At 45.1% G+C, this 20170-nt stretch overlaps 1 protein-coding gene across 1 annotated transcript in view; it reads right to left on the reverse strand.

The window, feature by feature from the left end:
* MRC1 (mannose receptor C-type 1) overlaps positions 1–20170 on the reverse strand; it is a 343694-nt gene that overhangs the window by 187194 nt on the left and 136330 nt on the right. Inside the window, exons 10-11 of the mRNA XM_030199501.1 lie at positions 13708–13823; positions 1426–1574 (exon numbers count right to left, since the gene is read on the reverse strand). Coding sequence (XP_030055361.1) covers positions 1426–1574; positions 13708–13823 — 265 coding nt within the window. The remainder of the gene's footprint in view (positions 1–1425; positions 1575–13707; positions 13824–20170) is intronic.

Below are 20170 nucleotides of genomic sequence, written 5' to 3' on the forward strand. Positions count from 1 at the left end.
TACCACAGGAAACAGTGTGCGCCAACTTCAGAATTAATGCCGGGTGTCCGTATTACCCCGGTGGCAGTGTCAATTTAGCACGTGCTACCCGTGCGTCAGCCCTACCTCAGCTTAATAAAAGGGCCCCAAAGTTAAGTACAGAAAATGCTGCTGTTCTTGCCATTTTTGGCCTCTCGAGATGGACACCAGTATCTCCATTGTTAGGTTTATTGCACTATTGCCCATTAGAGCTTGGATGCAATCTAAGATCATGAAATTGGTTTTCTAAATTCTTTCAGGGCTTCACCCTTTAACTGAGAGAACCACTCAGGGGCGTTGCCAGACAACAGATTTTGGGTGAGCCTAGGGAAGAATTGGGTGGGCACCAATTGTTCTCCCCCCTCCCCCAACCACCACCCAAAAAATATCTCAGCTGGTGGGAAAACGCTTCTTTCCACCTTGGCAGTCTGCAGCAGGCACGCGCTGAAAACTGAGCATGTGCAGGTGCCGGTATCATGGAGAGTAGCAGTTTCGTTACCATCAGGAGGAAGTCTTCAGCTGGCTGAGCTTGGGATCCCACCAGCTACCACTAAACGTGTGCTACTGTTGGGTGGGCCTGAGCCCTAAGTGGGTGGGCCCTGGCCCACCCAGGCCCACCTGTGGTTACGCCACTGGAACCACTTAATTAGAATAGCCAGACTGTTTGAAATGCTCACATGTATTTTTAGCCCATATGAACTGAAGTCAGTTTTCAAAGACATTGCTTCCCTTTGAAATTAGTGACTGCAAAGCATGCATACTAAGTCCACTCATATACTTTTCATCTGCTATTTCTGCAGGTGACCATGCAAGAGCAAAATAGCACACATATATGTTGAAAATCAAATGCATGCATGCTGTGTTACTGTCTTCAACAAAGAAACCCTTCTTTTTAACATAGCTAAAAGTATACACTTTAAGAAAGCTCATACATAATTTTAGCGGGGCATATTACTATTTATCCAGGTAAACTGCTTTAAAAATTGCTATTGCAGAAGGCAATATTTGATTATATTTCTCTGGTTAGATCCCAGGTGAGAAAATTGCCCTTCTTTCAATAAATCTAGCCACCGAGTTTCAAAAGCTGCTTAGCCTTAGACATTGGAAAAATTCAGCATTCTGGAGTGAGGTGAGGGTTAGACACGTGTGTTTACTCCACTTCATGCATGTTTTTGCGTGTTTATTCCCTTTCATGCATATTTTCCAGCTAACTGCAAGGTCTGTGAATACTCACAGACTTAGCTCAAAGGCCAGGAACTGAAAATTGTCTCTAGCTGTGCTGTATTAAGTGTCTAGGGAGAGTGAGGATTTATGAGACAGTTTCTCTTATTTATTATCAATGATCAGTGATGACTAATTATAATCTATGGCTCATAACCATTGAAACATATAATTATACATACATACCAGGCATCCTTGCATTCCAGTGGGAGAATATGACTTTTTCTCCATTAGTCCATTTGAAAGTTTCTTTGTCTTCTACATTCGAAAGACCTATCCAGAAATATTTCACAGGCTTCAGCCCAATCAGGCTTGTCAGATAAGCTTGTTCATACCTATTGTAAGAATAGTAGGAAAACAACAACAACAACGTTAAACTGAACATTTTAGGTTTGTACACAGCATTTAAAACACAGATGAGATTTCTGTCTAGCACTGGCTAGACAATAACATGGGGACGGGGACCCGCAGTAACCATGGGGATGGGGATGGGGATGGGGATGGGGATGGGGATAGGGAAGGGGACAGAGCATATGGGGACGGGGTGGGGTCAGATCTTAAGGGGACGGTGACAGATCCCACAGGGACAAACTTTGTACCTGTGTCATTTTCTTCTGTGAAGCCTGTTAATGAACTGGATTGTTATTTATGTTTGAGTGATGCGGACAATGAAATTTTGATTTTTTGGAAAAACAAGCAAACTTGCTGGACACAACTAGCAAAATTTGCATGTCCTGTACATCCTGCTACCAGCACATCTTCTAAGAAGACATCTTCTATTGCAGGAAGGACTGTGGAAGACAAGAGAGCTAGACTGAATCCTAAGATTGTTGATGACTAACAAATCATAACAGTGCTTCATAGGGCTTATTTCTCCCCTCTAGGGCATACAGAACGAGTTGTATTTTGCACCCCTGGACATTTTAACAGGGTGGCTTAGGATTCCTTGGGGTAGTAGAAATCAGCTATTGTTGGTGTTGGAAGGTAGATGTTGGTGGTGAGGAGGGTTATTACATAAAATCATAATTGTTTTTGGGTTCTGCAGATGAGGAAGGAGCCCTTAGGGGTGGGGACGGGGACAGAACTTGTGAGGACAGGGTGGGGATGGAGACAGAACCTGCAGGTATGGGGTTGGGATGGAGACAGAACCCATGGAGAAGGGGACAAACTTTGTCCCCATGTCATTCTCTAGTAAGTGGCCACTGAGAACACCTAGTGAAGACTGATTATCGGCATCAGTTATAAAACCTGTCAGTTACATTTGGAACCTGCAGAATTAGATTATCGCTTCATCACCATTTGACAGTGCATCAATACCATTAAATATCAGGCTGATACTCTATCCTCATCCTTCTCAATCTTTCTGCTGCTTTTGACTGTCCCGTCCCGGGCCCTTACCTGGGGGCCCACAGCGGGGGGCGAAGACCGACGGAGGCCGCAGGATCCGGGGCGGCGAAGACGAGCCACCGACGGGTCCGGCGCTGCTGCGGGCCGCTCCGAGGCCGGCGAACCGCTGGAGCGAACGCCGGCCTCGGAGAAGGGGATACGCCGGCCAAAATGGCGGCGCCGGCGTCGTCGTCTCCCTCGCTGGAGAGGACCAGCGAGCCAGCCCTGCCTACTCGCGTCAGATTGGCGCATGGACACGGAGACCCCGCCCGCCGAGCAGGCTGGCCAATCCAGGCCTCCCTTGCCTGCCTAGGCCGGGGGGATTGGCTCCAGCTGCTTGAAGGGGAGGGACGGGCGGGGGATTTAAACAACGAAGCAGGAAGAGTCCAGTGCTTCCGTTTCGTTCGTCAGAAGCCCACACAGTGGATCAGAGACTGTGTCCTCTTCAGCTAGCCGTCCTTGCTAGCCACCTTCAGAGACGGTGTCCTCTTCAGCTAGCCGTCCTTGCTAGCCACCCTCAGAGACTGTGTCCTCTTCAGCTAGCCGTCCTTGCTAGCCACCTTCAGAGACGGTGTCCTCTTCAGCTAGCCGTCCTTGCTAGCCACCTTCAGAGACGGTGTCCTCTTCAGCTAGCCGTCCTTGCTAGCCACCCTCAGAGACTGTGTCCTCTTCAGCTAGCCGTCCTTGTTAGCCACCTTCAGAGACGGTGTCCTCTTCAGCTAGCCGTCCTTGCTAGCCACCTTCAGAGACGGTGTCCTCTTCAGCTAGCCGTCCTTGCTAGCCACCTTCAGAGACTGTGTCCTCTTCAGCTAGCCGTCCTTGCTAGCCATCTTCAGAGACGGTGTCCTCTTCAGCTAGCCATCCTTGCTAGCCACCCTCAGAGACTGTGTCCTCTTCAGCTAGCCGTCCTTGCTAGCCACCTTCAGAGACTGTGTCCTCTTCAGCTAGCCGTCCTTGCTAGCCACCTTCGGAGACTGTGTCCTTTTCAAGCTAGCCGCCCTTGCTAGCCACCTCCAGAGACTGCGTTCCTCTTCCAGCTAGCCGTCCTTGCTAGCCCCTTCAGAGACTGTGTTCCTTTTCTGCGCTAGCCGTCCTTGCTAGCTGTCCTCTAGAGACTGAGTTGCTGACTACCAGCCAAGCCGACCGTCACCCCGCGGTTCCAGCAGTCCTGCTGGCCGCCTGCAGCTGAGGGCTCAACCCTCGGTGAACGGCGGTCGCCGCGGGTGAAGATTCGGGGTGCGCGGCGGTCCTCGGAGGTCTTACCAGGCCTCAAGGAACCTAAGGGCTCACCAACAACCACAACAGGACATGACACTGTTGATCACAGCCTACTCCTTGGCACGCTGTCCTCACTTGGATTTCAGAACTCTGCTCTTTCCTGGTTTTCTTCTTATCTCTCTCAGCGTACTTTTAGTGTATACTCTGGTGGATCCTCCTCTTCCTCTATCCCGCTCTCAGTGGGTGTACCTCAAGGATCTGTCCTAGGACCTCTCCTTTTCTCCATCTATACTTCCTCCCTTGGTGCTCTGATCTCAGCCCATGGTTTTCAATATCACATCTACGCTGATGACTCCCAGATCTACCTCTCCACACCAGAAATCTCGGCAGAACTCCAGGCCAAGATATCTGCCTGCCTGTCTGACATTGATGCCTGGATGTCTCACCGCTACCTGAAGCTCAATAAGTCCAAAACTGAGCTCCTTATCTTCCCACCTAAACCAACCTCTCCCCTTCCCCCACTCTCTATTTCTGTCAACAACACACTCATTCTTCCTGTCTCATCTGCTCGTAACCTTGGGGTCATCTTCGACTCCTCCCTTTCCTTCTCTGCATATATTCAACAGATTGCTAAAACCTGTCATTTCTTCCTCTATAATATCGCCAAAAGTCGCCCTTTCCTTTCTGAGCACGATACCAGAACTCTCATCCACACTCTCATCACCTCTCGTTTGGACTACTGCAACTTGCTTCTCAAAGGTCTTCCACTCAGCCATCTCTCTCCTCTTCAATCTGTTCAAAATTCTGCTGCACAATTAATATTTCACCAAAGTCGCAATGCCCATATCAGCCCTCTTCTGAAGTCACTTCACTGGCTCCCTATCCGTTTCCGTATACAGTTCAAGCTCCTCTTATTAACCTATAAGTGCATTCACTCTGCTGCCCCTCACTATCTCTCCACCCTCATCTCTCCCTACACTCCTACCTAAGAGCTCCGTTCACTAGGCAAATCTCTCCTAATTGCACCCTTCTCCTCCATCGCTAACTCCAGACTCTGTTCCTTTTATCTCGCCGCACCTTATGCCTGGAATAGACTTCCTGAGCCATTACGTCAAGCTCCATCCCTGGCCGCCTTCAAATCTGGGATAAAAGCCTACCTGTTTGATGCTGCTTTTAATTCCTAACTTGTCACCTGCTCGTACCTTATCTTGTCTTCCTCTATTCAATAGTCCCTTTTCCCTATGTGTCCTATCTGTCTGTCCTACCCTTATCCCTTATTTGTCCTGTCTGTCTGTCCTGATTTAGATTGTAAGCTCTTTTGAGCAGGGACTGTCTTTTCTTCATGTTCAATTGTGAAGCGCTGCGTACGACTGGTAGCGCTATAGAAATGATTTGTAGTAGTAGTAGAATTAGATTATTGCTTCATCGCCATTTGACAGTGCATCAATGCCATTAAATATCAGGCTGATATTAAGCAAGATTTATGCGTTCACCAGTGAGTGGTGAAAATATAACCCCCCCTAATACTTTCAGAAATTTATGGAGTCAATATTCAGCATGGTTTGATTGGGAAGGAGAGGCTTCTGCCCACCTAAACCATGCCGAGTTCACCGGCCACTGATATTCAGCAGCACATGCTAACAGTCTACCACAGAATGCCTTAAAGTGTTTCATAGTGTTCAGCCTGTTTGTGCATGCTATCCTGCACATTGCCTAGTTTTTCAAATATTTTTCAGAGGAGGCATGTCATGGGCGGAGAGTGGGCACATGGTAACTGGTTAGTGCAGCCCTAACTCAGGAGTACTTAACACTTCCAGTAAGTACTCTCACATTAATGTTTTGCTAATGGTAACACTAGTACATGACCTGTAAACAAAACTGGAAAAAAAATCCTATAACTTGCTGTATTCAATCTAGGTTTAGTGTATGGAAAAGTCCATATGTTAGGCTCAAGTTTTACCCCAGCTTAGTAAAATGACTCCATAGTTTTATAAAATATTCTCATACTTAAAATGCTGTTTTATAAGCTTCAAAAGGCTTTTATTCAATTATCTCACACTTAAATGTGCATGCAGTGCAATTAGGTGCATACTTGTTGCAGGGGCGTAGCCATGGGTGGGCCTGGATGGGCCCAGGCCCACCCACTTTCCCTCCAGGCCCACCCATCCAAATCCTTCATCGCTGTCGCTGCCTTTTCTCCCGCGGCTCCGGGGAACGGCCGTCCGGGAGGCAGCGATCAGCGTTGCCTGTCAGTGCCTGCCCTGAAATTGTGCTTCTCTTCTCCCCAGGCTTCGCCCCGCTCTTTTCTTCGCTTGTCGCACAGCACTGCTATTCAAACAGGCAGCTCCGCTCCTCTCTGCCGCGTCCATCCAGCCCTACTAAACAGGAAGTGCATCAGAGGGCCGGATGGACGCGGCAGAGAGGAGCGGAGCTGCCTGTTTGAATAGCAGCGCTGCGCGACGAGCGAAGAAAAGAGTGGGGCGAAGCCTGGGGAGAAGAGAAGCACAATTTCAGAGCAGGCACTGACAGGCAACGCTGATCGCTGCCTCCCGGACGGCCGTTCCCCGGAGCCGCGGGAGAAAAGGCAGCGACAGCGATGAAGGATTTGGATGGGCGGGCCTGGAAGAGTAAGTGCTGGATCTGTGGTTGGCTGGGGGGGGGGGAGAGAGAGGAAAGGGAAGGGATACTTTTGCCAGAGTCAGACTTGTAGGAGGAAGGGGATTACAGGGAACTGGGAAGGAAGAGAGCTGCTGGAGGTGGGAGGAAAAGGAGGAGGGGATCAGGATAGAAGGGAGAGAGCTGCTGGACATGGGAGGAAGAGGAGGAGGGGACTGAATGGAAGGGAGAGAGCTGCTGGACATGGGAGGGAGAGGAAGAAGGGGCTGGAGAGCTGCTGGACAAGGGAGGAAGAGGAGGAAGGGACTGGAGGGAAGGGAAAGAGCTGCTGGACATGGGAGGAAGAGAAGGAGGGGACGATGGAAGGGAGAGAGCAGCTGAAGGAAGAGGAGGAGGGAATCTGGGTGGAAGGGAGAGAGCTGTTAGATGTGGGAGGAAGAGGAGGAGGGGATCTGGATGGAAGGGAGAGAGCTGCTGGACATGGGAGGAGAACTGGAGGGAAGGGAGAGAACTGCTGGTACAGCACAAGGAGGGTGGGGAAGGGAAACAGAGATACCAGACCAATGAAGGAAAAGGGAATATTAACCCTACAGCTTGAGGGAGGGAGGCAGGAAATCAAGCAACCAAACCAGATGCTGGAAAGAGGAGGGAGTGAGAGGGAGAGAAGCTGGATGGGGTAGGGTCAGAGAGGGTAGAGATATATTGGCACTGGGGACAAAGAGAGGGGAGAAGATGGACAGAGTAATATAGGGACACAGAGAAAAGGAGATACTAAACATGGAGGAAGATAGAGGTACAGAGATGGAAGAAGATGGAAGGATGGCAGAGAAAGAGGGAAAACAGATGGATGGGGAGAGAGACACTGGATGGAAGGATGGGGAGAGAAAGAGGGGAGATGGATGAAAGGATGCAGAGAGAAAGGGGAGAGACTGGAAGGATGTGGAGAGAGAAGGGACACTGAACAGAAAAGGGTAGAGAGATAGACACTGGTTAGAAGGAGGGAGAGAGACAGATGGAAGGATCAGGAGAGAGGGTAGATGGGTAGAAGGATGGGGAGAGAAAGAGGGAAGATGCTGGATGGAAGGGTAGGGAGAAAGGTGACACTGGATGGAAGGATGCAGAAAGAAAGAGGGGAGACTATTGGAAGGATGGGGAGAGAGAGGGGAGACACTGGAAGGATGGGGAGAGAAAGAGGAGAGCTGCTGCATGGAAAGGGGGAGTAGTGAAAGATTGGAGAATAAGAGGAAGGGGCATGGGGAGAACAAGGGTGAGAAAAAGATGAAAAGCCATAAGTAGATGAAGGAAATTAAAGAATGGATATTAAGAATGAATTAAATCTGGACACAGAGAGAGGCAGAAAAATATTGAAGAAAGCAAAGAAAAATGAGAGAAAAGTGACAAATGGCCAGGAAACCCTGGCAGAAGAGTTAAGCGAAAACAAAGGAAAGCAGAATCTAGAGACACAATGAGAAAAAGTAAATGGCCATACAACAAAGGTAAAGAAAATAATTTTATTTTTAATTTAGGATAAAGTAATATGGTGTTAATAAAGTTTCAGAGACCAATACTTCCTTCCTTAGGTCAGGAGAGGATACCGTAACAGCATTATACTGACCTGAGGCAGGAGGTTTTGGCCTCTGAAAGCTCACTGAAAAGGATTAGGCTATTAAATAAATTGTCTGAAATCGGATGCACTGAAAAGCAGCACTTTACCCTGTGTGACAAATGCATCTGAGTGTGACTAAATTTTGCTGGGGGGGGGGGGGGGGGGGGGGGGTACAGAGAAAATTTTGTGCCCACCCACTTTGGGTTCAGGCCCACCCAAAATTGGCAGTCTGGCTACGCCACTGCTTGTAAGTGACTTTAGAGTAAAGGGCCATGAATTTGATATACTGTCTGTCTTTCTATAGTACAACCAAATCAGTTTACAACTTGATTATATGCAGGTACTTTCTCTGTCCCTGGTGGACTCACAATCTAAGTTTTTGTACCTGGGGCAATGGAGGGTTAAGGGACTTGCCCAGAGTCACAAGGAGCTGCAGTGGGAATCGAACCCAGTTCCCCAGATTCTAAGCCCACTGCACTAACCATTATTGGAGTGCAGGTGGAGTCACAATTTACTTGTGTATTTTATTAAACACACATATATTCTTTTTGTGCTAGCATTTACTCCTGCTCCAGAACAAGCATTATCCCCCCCCCCCCCCCAATTCTATAAAAATTGCCAAAAACTGCATGCGCAAATTTGCACATGCACCAAATTTGCATATGCAATTTAATTAAATGAGCTAATTAGTGCTAATTGGCTTTTTAAAAAGCAATTACTGGCATTAGCTAGAGTTAACTGGAATATACATGCGTAAACTTAGCTGCGGGATCTATGCCTACATTTTACACGTGAATTGAAAAAGGGGACATGGAAATAAGAGGGTCATGGATGGAATGGGGCGTTCCTTACATTTACACGTGTTGTTATAGAATGAGGGGGAATATGCACCTAAATTAGACTCGTACGTTTGCACCACATTTCAGTTGGTGCAAATGGCCGTGCCTAAATTGAGGCGCGATCCCTAGGAGTAAGCGCTATTCTATAAACCATGCCTAACTTTAAGCTCGGCTTACAGAATAGTGCTTTTTTTGGTGCTGAGTTTTTCAGTGCCATATATAGAATTCACCCCCTTTCCCTTTAGTTTCAGTGCAAATGCTATTTCTGCAAGATTTTTGCTAGTTTCTGTGTCTCTTTATAGAATAAACAAACAGGAAAAAATAGGGATGTACAAATAAGCCCTCCAATTCAACACCAGAGAGGTATAGTAGTGCTGAAGATATGTTATTGGTCAATATCATACATATGCAAGCTGACTCGACATGGACCCATGTTTTGGCACACAGCGCCTGCTTCAGGAGTCGTATATCTGGACCAAAGCTTGCATGGTCACTGTATATCGAAACAAGCACCACCATGATGCAATAGCAGCAAAAACATCCTGTCACAGACCTCATAAACACTCGATGTGCCGATCACAACTGTGTAGCATGGGTTAGTGTCAAGTCTGCTTGCATATTTTTGATATTCGCCAATAAATATATTCAGCACTATTATACATCTCTGGTGTTATATTGGAGGACTATTAATACATCTCTACTTTTTTCTTGTTTGGACTTTCAACATAGGGTTGTTTTTCATTTTCTGCTGTGTGAACTTTACAGAACAAGCATAGGCAAGCACTTTTTTGTCCTTCACATATAGACACCTTTTAATAAAATTACACTCATTATGTTACTTACTAGGGCAAGCACTTATCTTAGTGCAGCATTTAATGCACTCACGTTTACCCATCATGGTCCAGATTCTATATATGGCACTTAAAAAACCTGTGTGGAAAACATTTTCACCTAGCTGTATTCTAGAAAATTTAGGCGCGGTATTTAGAGACATCCAGGTACAGGAAATATAAGGAACATTCATAAGTGTAAAGTACAGTAACAAGGATGTGTTTCTCACAGAATTGCCGAAGGACGTCCCTCTTACAGGCCCACCGTCCTTCAGCAGGCCTAGTAAGATGGTCATCCTTCGGCAGTTCTGCAAGAAACATGTTCTTCTTACTGTACTTTGCACTTATGAATGCTCCTTATATTTCCCGTACCTGGATGTGTGCAACTATATGCGCTGTACTTGTGGAACACCAGGTACATCAGAGAAGTCCAAAGTATAGTAATAAGGACGTCTTTCTCGTAGAACCGGAAGGACCTTCATATGACAAATGTTGGCAAGTACAGTGAACGTTGGGGACGTCCTTTGGTGGTTCTGGAAGATGGGCGTCCTTTTTTACTATATTTTGGGCGTCCATGATTTGGGCGTTTCGCACTGCAATAATGGAATGTCTAAGGACATCCATACTATTTTTCGATTATACCTACCTGATTCTGGACGACTTTGCGAGGGCGTCCTAATTCATACTTGGATGACCTTTCGAAAATGCCCCTCTTTGTATATGTGTAAATTCTAATTATTGCCAATTAGTGCTTATTATTGCTTGTTAAGTGCTGTTAAAAATGCTGATTGGCTTGTTAAGCCAATTAAGTTATGCACATTGTTATAGAATACACTTAGATTTCAGCGCGGAACACAAGGCACGATATATAGAATCTGGCAGCATGTGCATGCATTAATGCTGCAAAAATTGCCACTTATGCATACGAGCATCCTAAATGGTATTCTATAAGGCCATCCGTAAGTAGCATGGGGGAGATTATATATATGGTGCCTAAAAAAATCAACACTAAAATCAGTGCCAAGAAAACGTATTCGATAATCGGTGCCTAGATTTAGGCGGCAATTATAGAATAAGCTTAGTTGATCTCACAGCACCTAAAATTACGCATATCCATTTACACCAATGAAAACATGGCGTAAATCCTGGCATGTAGATTTACGCGTACAGGGCCATAACCTATAACTATGTGTATAAATTTTGGAAGGCCCATGAAATGCCTATTTCCTCACCCATAACCATGCCCCTTCTTGTCTGCACACTTTAGAAGTTCAGCACACTTCATTACAGAATACGCTTAGCAAGTTCTGCTCATAAATTCTAATCAGTGCTCATTATTGCTTGCTAAGTGCTGTTATCAGCGCTCATTAGCTTCTTAAGTTCTGCGCATTGTTATAGAATCCACACCGATTTCGGCACGGATCTCTAGATGTGCTACATAGAATCTGGGGGATAGTGTGTAACTGCAAGGGGACGTACACATGGGTGGGATATGGGCGTGTAAATTATGCACGCCAGCTCTATGGCTGGTGTAACTGCAGGCATATACTTTCAAGCACACTGATGCTGACTTTTGCTCATTAAATCTGGCGCCCAGATGCTATTACAGAATAGGCACTGCCCAGGCTACATTGGCATGCCTAAAAGGAGGCGCACACTTATAGACTTGCCCCTATATAGTTTGGGGTCCTTTTACTAAGGTGCTCCAAAAAATGGCCTATGCTGTTACAGATGCGTGCAGGTCCATTTTTCAGTGCGCCTGCAAAAAGGCCCTTTTTTTGGCCAAAAATGGACGTGCGGCAAAATGAAAATTGGCGCGCATCTATTTTGGGCCTGAGACCTTACCGTCACTCATCGACTTAGCGGTAAGATCTCACACGTTAACCGGGCAGTAATCGTCAGCTCGTGTACAATGCCGATTACCACCAGGTTAGCACCATGCACCAGAAATTTTCTGGCGTACATAGTGGGCGTGTATAAAAAAAATGAAATTACCGCCCAGGCCACGTGGTAGCTGGGTGGTAGTTCCATACTGGCACATGTTGGGTGCACATAGGTGCCTACACAGCTTAGTAAAAGGGCCCCTTTGTTATCTATTTTTGCTTTAATATTTGTTTTATTGTCAACCACTTAGGGGTCGATACCCAAAGTGATTTAACCAGCCAGAAACAGCTCCTAACAGGTTAACTCACAAGTTCAGGGCTAACCACTAATTCTCTGCGGCACTTATAATATGATGTATGATATGATATGGTATTTATATTCTGCCAACTCCCTGGAAACAGGTTCAAAGTAGATTATAAAACAGCCACACAGGGGTGTAGCCAGACTTCAGTGGGAGGGGGGTCCAGAGCCGGAGGTGAGGGGCACATTTTAGCCCAACTGGCACCACTGACCCCCCTGCCACTTTTGACCCCCCCGCCTGGCGCTGCCGCCCCCTCTCCCCGTCCCTTTCGACCCTCCCCCATACTGCCACCATCAATCCTCCCCTGCCACCGCCAGGTACCTTTGCTGGCGGGGGTCCCCAACCCCCGCCAGCCGAAGTCCCCTTCAGAGCCAGTCTCCGAGTCCAGCGCGTTCGCTGATCTGGATTCTGTTTTTGTGAGTCCTGACGTCCTGCACATTCCTACATGCAAGACGTCAGGACTCACAGAAACAGAATCCAGATCAGCAACATGCCGGAGACTGGCTGGCGAGGGTTGGGGACCCCTGCCAGCAAATGTACCTGACGGCGGGGGAGGGTTGGCGGTGGTGGTGGTGGGGGGGGGGGTCAAATGTGGTGGGGGAGGGTCGGCGGCGGCGGGGGGGGGGGGGTGAAAGCAGGGGGGCCAGGGCTAAATCTGCAGGGGCCCATGCCCCCATGCTCCTGTGGCCCCACCTACCTACGCTCCTGCAGCCACATAAAACAAAGATAATGGGGATGGGAATAAGGATAGAAGCGGGGAGCGAGAGTTTAATCTAATAAGAATTTCCTAAAAACATAAGTTTTTAGCTCCTTTCCAAAAGTTAAGTAAGAGGGCAACCTTTTCAGTGCTGGTGGTAAAAAACACCAAATGTGAACTACCTGATACGTAAAGGATTTTTCTAAGAATATTTTATATTGTATTTCAGAAAAAGAAGGAAAAAACAATAATCTAGATGATCCAGCTCAAGAAATACTAGGCTGATGAGGAAACGTACCATCAAATAATTTAAACATCAAACAAGCAAATTCAAAGTGACATGTGCCTGAAAAAGTAACCAGTGCAACTTGATCAGGGATGGAGTTGCCCTCTCAAACTTAAGACGAAATATGACTTGTCTGCAACAGTCTGCAGCATCTCAAGTTTTGAAGACAACCAATCAGAGAGAGAGAGAGAGAGAGAGAGAGCAACCAGGAAATGCTGTGAATACATGCTAGTTAATGCCCAGGCACTTGACATGTGTGGGTGCTATGATTTTTGTGCTAGTGTGGAGTAAACAGTGTACACTTCTAATTATTAATGGTATTTGTAAAAGTTTTATCATCTGAATGGTAGCTAGCATTTTTGCATGCACACTAACATTTTAACATGCTCATGTTAAATATTTTTTAGTGTGAGCTTTAGTGCATAAGCACCTGGATGCTTAACATTTAGTTATTTACCATTTTTACCTAGCAATGTCCCCCTGCTCATTAGGGCTTCCAGCTCAATCAGAACCAGGGCTGCAATCTGGTGTCATTCGTCTCTAGTCACGACTACTCAAGCACTTTTCCCCATTTTACATCTCTTCGCAACTTTCTTTAATGAGTCATTTTAGAACCCTGCAGTTATGGGCCCTAAATCCAGCCACAAGATGTCATCACCGCACAATTGCTATGACTCCCTCTCTCCTCCCCCAAGGCCTATGAATGCTCTCTTGCTTCATCTCTCATTCTGGCCAATCCAGGGAGGGAGCTTGAACTGAAATTTGAACCCAGGCTTTACGACTAGAAATAGGAACAGTTACATACCTGTTTTCAACAGTAACTAGAAAAGCCTTGTGGTTTCCACAGGTGATGTTTGCTTCATAAAATGTTTCTGCTGTTTGGCTAATCAAATAGCAATAAAGGCCATGTCTTTTCCAGCCCTGTTAACAAGAACAGCATTGAGATACAGGTGAATCAAGGGCCAATGTTATTTCAGTACATATTTACTGGATAAAGCTACATAAACAAAGTACAAGAGAGCACACAGTATCAATAGAAAAGGAGACATGTGGTAATGTAACAAAGTATGGGGCCCTTTTACTAAGGTGTATAGGCGTTTATGCGCGTCCAATGTCCATCAAATTGGCACTATCGCCCGGCTACCGCGTGCCCTGGGCAGTAATTCCATTTTTGATGCACGCCCAAAACACGTGGTAGAAAATATTTTCTACTTTCTACCATGTAGCGTTTACCCAGTGGTAATCGGCAGTTTTTGCACGCTGGCCGCTTACCGCCCGGTTAATGTGTGAGACCTTACCGCTAAGTCAATGGGTGACAGTAAGGTCTCAGCCCGAAAATGGACATGGGCTGGTTCTAATTTGTCTATTTTCAGGCACGCTGAGCAAACAGACCTGCGTGCGTCCAAAACATGTGCCTTCACCAGCTCAGGCCACTATTAGGTGTGTCTTAGTAGGGCCCCTATGTTATTATGCCGCAGTACAACATGGGACTGTTTTTTCAGTACTGAGGTACTGACTTGAGTTTTCTTGTTGGGACATCTCTCTTTTTAAAGCATGTTGAAAGAACAGCTTTTCTTAAACAGTGGGTAGTTTAGATTAGAGCTGTCTTCTCTATCTCCAGCACACTGCTTCTTTTTATTGGGCAGACTAGACAGACCATGCGGGTCTTTATCTGCCTTCATATACTAGGGAACCCTTTTACTAAAGCTGCGTAGGCGCCTAAGTGTGCTGAACATGCGCCAAATTGAAGTTACCACCCAGTTACCGTAATTTCAATTTTGGCATGCCTCTGCTATACGCGTCTGAAAAATATTTTTTTATTTTCTAGAGCATGTCCGTTTGGCATTTGCAACGCATAGGTCATTACCGCCCAGATTCTTTACCGCTAGGTCAATGGCTGGTGGTAAGCTCTCAGACCCAAAATGGACACGTGGAAATTTTGATTTTGCCATATGTCCATTTTCGGCGCTAAAAAATGGATCGGCGCATGCCCAAAACCCGCGCCTACACTACCACAAGCCTTTTTTCAGCATGCCCTTGTAAAAGGCTGCTGAACATGGAATAGTTTGTTAGCAATTTAAACAACATTTTATGCAAAATGTCTATCACAAGTTTTTGTTCACCAAAGTTGGGGGAGGGCATGTTTCATTCATGTGTGTGTAAGATTAATCTGCCCTTCTTCTACCTCACCCCCGTTATCATGTGCACAATCTCCCTTCCCCATTTATCTCCAGCCCCATCAACATATGTACACTCTCCCTTCCCCACTTCGATCCTTATTCCCATCCCCATTGCATACATTCCATTCCCCACTACTATCCCCACTCCTCCACCTGCACACTCCCTCTCTGTCCATATCCTCACTCTTATCACCATATACGCACCCTCCCTTTACCATTCTACTACTACTACTACTACTTAGCATTTCTATAGCGCTACAAGGCATACGCAGCGCTGCACAAACATAGAATTAAGGCAGCCCCTGCTCAAAGAGCTTACAATCTAATAGACAAAAAATAAATAAAGTAAGCAAATCAAATCAATTAGTGTGAACGGGAAGGAAGAGAGGAGGGTAGGTGGAGGCGAGTGGTTACAAGTGGTTACGAGTCAAAAGCAATGTTAAAGAGGTGGGCTTTCAGTCTAGATTCCATCATCATACACACATTCTTCATCTCCCATCCATCTCCCTACTCCTATTACTCTAAAGCAAATAAAAATGAACACAGAGAAAAACAAATTGTATTGTTTTTGGTTCATTTTGGCCCTTTTCCTAATTTTTGGACATTTTTTCAGTTCATTTCACACATTTATTTTAATATAAAGGGTTTTTTTGCTAAAACTTGTTAATGCACACTAAGGGCCCCTTTCACCAAGCTGCGGCAAAAGCGGGGCCAGCGCTGGCATTGGCGCGTGTTTTACATATGCGCCGAGGGCCCCCTTTTACTGCAACTGGTAAAAGGGAAGTCTCGCTTTCCTACAGGAAGTAAAGTACTTGCCACACGGCCATTTCAGAGGAAGCCCTTTCCGCCACCCATTGAGGTGGCGGTAAGGGCTCCAGCGTAAACTCGGCGGTAACCGGGTAGCACGCAGCACTGCCCAATTACACTCCGGCGCTACAAAAATAAATAAATTTTTGTAGCGCCAGAAATGAAGGACAGCTAGGGGTGGGAAGTATCGCCGGGATGCTGCAGCAGCTCGATAGTACTTCCTATATAGCGAGCGGTAAGTTCGCATTGGGCTACTGCCACTTAGTAAAAGGAGCCCTAAAAGGACAATTCCATAACCTAAGCTATGCTAGACTGCATAACAAGAGGCATAAGCAGCAGAAGAAAGGAGGTGTTAATGTCTCTGTACAAGTCATTGGTAGAGCCTCACTACAGCCTGTTTACTAAGCCGTGCTGTAGGCACGCAAACGTTTTAGCCTGCACTAAGAATTAGTGCATGCTAACGATAGAGACACCATAGGAATATAATGAGTGTCTTTAGTGTTAGCGCAGGCTTGCTAAAAAGTGAGTGCATTTACAGTGCGGCTTAGTAAACAGGGTTTTGCGTTCAACTTTGGAAGTCTTATCTAACTATGGACATAAAAATACAAAGTAGTTCAGAGGAAGGCCACAAAATTTATATGGTTTGCACCACTAGATTTGTTTATTATGTAATTATTTTAAAAGTTTGTATATCACCTAAAAAAACTAGGTGGTTTCCAAAGAACATACACAATAAATATTAAACAATACATAAAACAAAAGCAATCATACATAAAAAATGTAACTCTTCATTCTAAAGCCCCCATTACAAAGAGGAACTAAGCAAAGGGCCTAACAGAGGCAAGCTCTGAGAGAAATGCTGCCACAAATAACTGCATCTTCAAAAGTGTCTTAAATTGTATCACATTGGCATATAAACGTAAATGTCCTGCAAGTGCATTCCATAATAGAATTCCATCCACAGTAAAGGTGGACATCCTAGTCTCTGCATAACATGCCTGCTGTATTGGATCCAAAGACAGCCACATGGCATTATCAGATCTAAGAGTCATCCTTGGGCGACATGCTTTTAAGATGTATAAGAGACTTGAAGACATGAATATGTGTACCCTAAAGGATAGGAAGGATAGGGAAGATATGATAGAGGTGTTTAAATACTTAAGTACATAAGTAATGCCACACTGGGAAAAGACCAAGGGTCCATCAAGCCCAGCATCCTGTCCACAACAGCGGCCAATCCAGGCCATGGGCACCTGGCAAGCTTCCCAAACGTACAAACATTCTATACATATTATTCCTGGAATTGTGGATTTTTCCCAAGTCCATTTAGTAGAGGTTTATGGACTTGTCCTTTAGGAAACCGTCTAACCCCTTTTTAAACTCTGCTAAGCTAACCGCCTTCACCACGTTCTCCGGCAACAAATTCCAGAGTTTAATTATGTGTTGGGTGAAGAAAAATTTTCTCCGATTTGTTTTAAATTTACTACACTGTAAATTTACACTGCATGCCCCCTAGTCCTAGTATTTTTGGAAAGCGTGAACAGACGCTTCACATCCATCTGTTCCACTCTACTCATTATTTTATATACCTCTATCATGTTTCCCCTCAGCCATCTCTTCTCCAAGCTGAAAAGCCCTAGCCTCCTTAGTCTTTCTTCATAGGGAAGTCGTCCCTTCCCTGCTATCATTTTAGTCACCCTTCACTGCACCTTTTCCAGTTCTACTATATCTTTCTTGAGATGCAGCGACCAGAATTGAACACAATACTCAAGGTGCGGTCGCACCATGGAGTGATACAATGGCATTATAACATCCTCACATCTGTTTTCCATACCTTTCCTTATAATACCCAACATTCTATTCGCTTTCCTAGCCGCAGCAGCACACTGAGCAGAAGGTTTCAGTGTATTATCGACGACGACACCCAGATCTCTTTCTTGGTCCATGACTCCTAACGTGGAACCTTGCATGACGTAGCTATAATTTGGGTTCTTTTTTCCCACATGCATCACCTTGCACTTGCTCACATTAAACGTCATCTGCCATTTAGCCGCCCAGTCTCCCAGTCTCGTAAGGTCCTTCTGTAATTTTCCACAATCCTGTCGCGAATTAACGACTTTGAATAACTTTGTGCCATCAGCAAATTTAAATACCTCGCTAGTTACTCCCATCTCTAAATCATTTATAAATATATTAAAAAGCAGCAGTCCTAGCACAGACCCCTGAGGAACCCCACTAACTATCCTTCTCCATTGTGAATACTGCCCATTTAACCCCACTCTCTGTTTCCTATCCTTCAACCAGTTTTTAATCCACAATAGGACATTTCCTCCTATCCCATGACCCTCCAATTTCCTCTGTAGCCTTTCATGAGGTACCTTGTCAAACGCCTTTTGAAAATCCAGATACACAATATCAACCAGCTCCCCTTTATCCACATGTTTGTTTACTCCTTCAAAGAATTGAAGCAAATTGGTCAGGCAAGATTTCACCACACAAAAGCTGTGCTGACTTGGTCTCAGTAATCCATGTCCTTGGATGTGTTCTGTAATTTTGTTTTTGATAATAGCCTCTACCATTTTCCCCGGCACCGACGTCAGACTCACCGGTCTATAATTTCCCGGATCTCCCCCGGAACCTTTTTTAAAAATCGGCATTACATTGGCCACCCTCCAATCTTCCGGTACCACGCCCAATTTTAAGGATAAATTGCATATCACTAACAGTAGCTCTGCAACTAATTTTTCAGTTTTATCAGTATTCTAGGATGAATACCATCCGGTCCAGGAGATTTGCTACTCTTCAGTTTGCTGAAAGGTAAGCAAATATTTTCTGAGATGGGGAAGCAGTAGAACTAGAGGACATGAATTGAGTTTCCAGAGTGGTAGACAGGAGTAATATTAGGAAATACTTTTTCATGGGGAGGGTGGTGGATGCCTGAAATACCCTGCTGGTGGAGATGGTAGAGACAAAAACTGTGAATGAATCCTATATAGAAAGAAGATACTGTTAATGTGTTATGATGAGCTGGACTGGTGTTTCGACAGCAATGCCAGTACTTGGGAATTAAGGACAATGCAGGCCACAGTACTATAATCTGTGTCCCAAAAGTAGCCTGTCCTTCCGATAGCACCAAGAACAGGGTTATAAAAAAACATATATAATCAAATAAAACAAACACGATTAAACAAACAGTCATAAATTCAGGCAAATAAAACTCTTCACTGAAATTAAACAAGGCTCAATTGAACAATAAAGTTTTAATAACTCTCCTAAATCCCTGTAAATCATCAATTGATCTACAAGAGGAAGGGACTTTGTTCCAGGACATTATAAACATATGCTTACACACATGCACTCAGAATTATCTAGACAAGACCTCCATCCCATCCTCTCAAACCATGGGCACTTACAATCTACCCTAATATATTATGTTGTGTATCATGAAACAGAGAAAAATGAAGGCAGATAAAGACCTATCTAGTCTGCCCATCCATGCCATCCACTCTCCCTTTCACTCCCCTAGAGATCCTATGTATTTATCCCAAGCTTGCTTGAAAGCAGACACAGGTTTCCTCTCCACTTCCTTCATCAGGAGGCCATTCCATGAATTTGCCACCGTTTCCATAAAGAAGTATTTCCTCAGGTGACTCCTGAAGTCTGTCCCCTTTATTTTCTGTAATTCCTCTGTGAGCTTATTCCAATACAGTGGACCTCTACATGAAAATACGCACTTCATTTTCTCAAATACCTTTAAACTGCTGGTAACTTTAATGCCAGTTTTGTGACAACAAAAGAGAGTAAGGGCCATTTGTTTTTTAGGTGCTAGATCATTTAGAAAGACTAACCATAAGATTTTGTACTCAATTCAATGTTCTGTTGGTCACTAACACAATAGTATATAAGCACTAGTTGAATATGGTCATTCAACCTTTTACTCACAATTGTTCTAGCCACAGCATTTTGCTCAAACTGCATTTGCTTTTTTTTTTTTTTTTGTAAATCTCATATACAATGAATTACAGTAATCTAACCAGCTGGTTGTTAATGCCCGTATGACTATAGCCAGCTCCTTGGTCTGAAAGAAGAAAGCAGTGAATGAATGTTCCACAAATGGAATTAGCAGCCCTTCACCACCGAAAGAGACTCATTTATTAAGCTGTGTTAAGCAGCTAATATGGGTTTTACCATGCAGTAGACATTAGCATGGACCCATGCTAAAGTCTTCTGCACTATTATTGCAACCAGCATAGTTAAAAACCTGTGTTAACTGGGTGGGAG

This window comes from Microcaecilia unicolor, chromosome 1 (genome assembly GCF_901765095.1).
Source record: "Microcaecilia unicolor chromosome 1, aMicUni1.1, whole genome shotgun sequence".
NCBI lineage: Eukaryota > Metazoa > Chordata > Amphibia > Gymnophiona > Siphonopidae > Microcaecilia > Microcaecilia unicolor.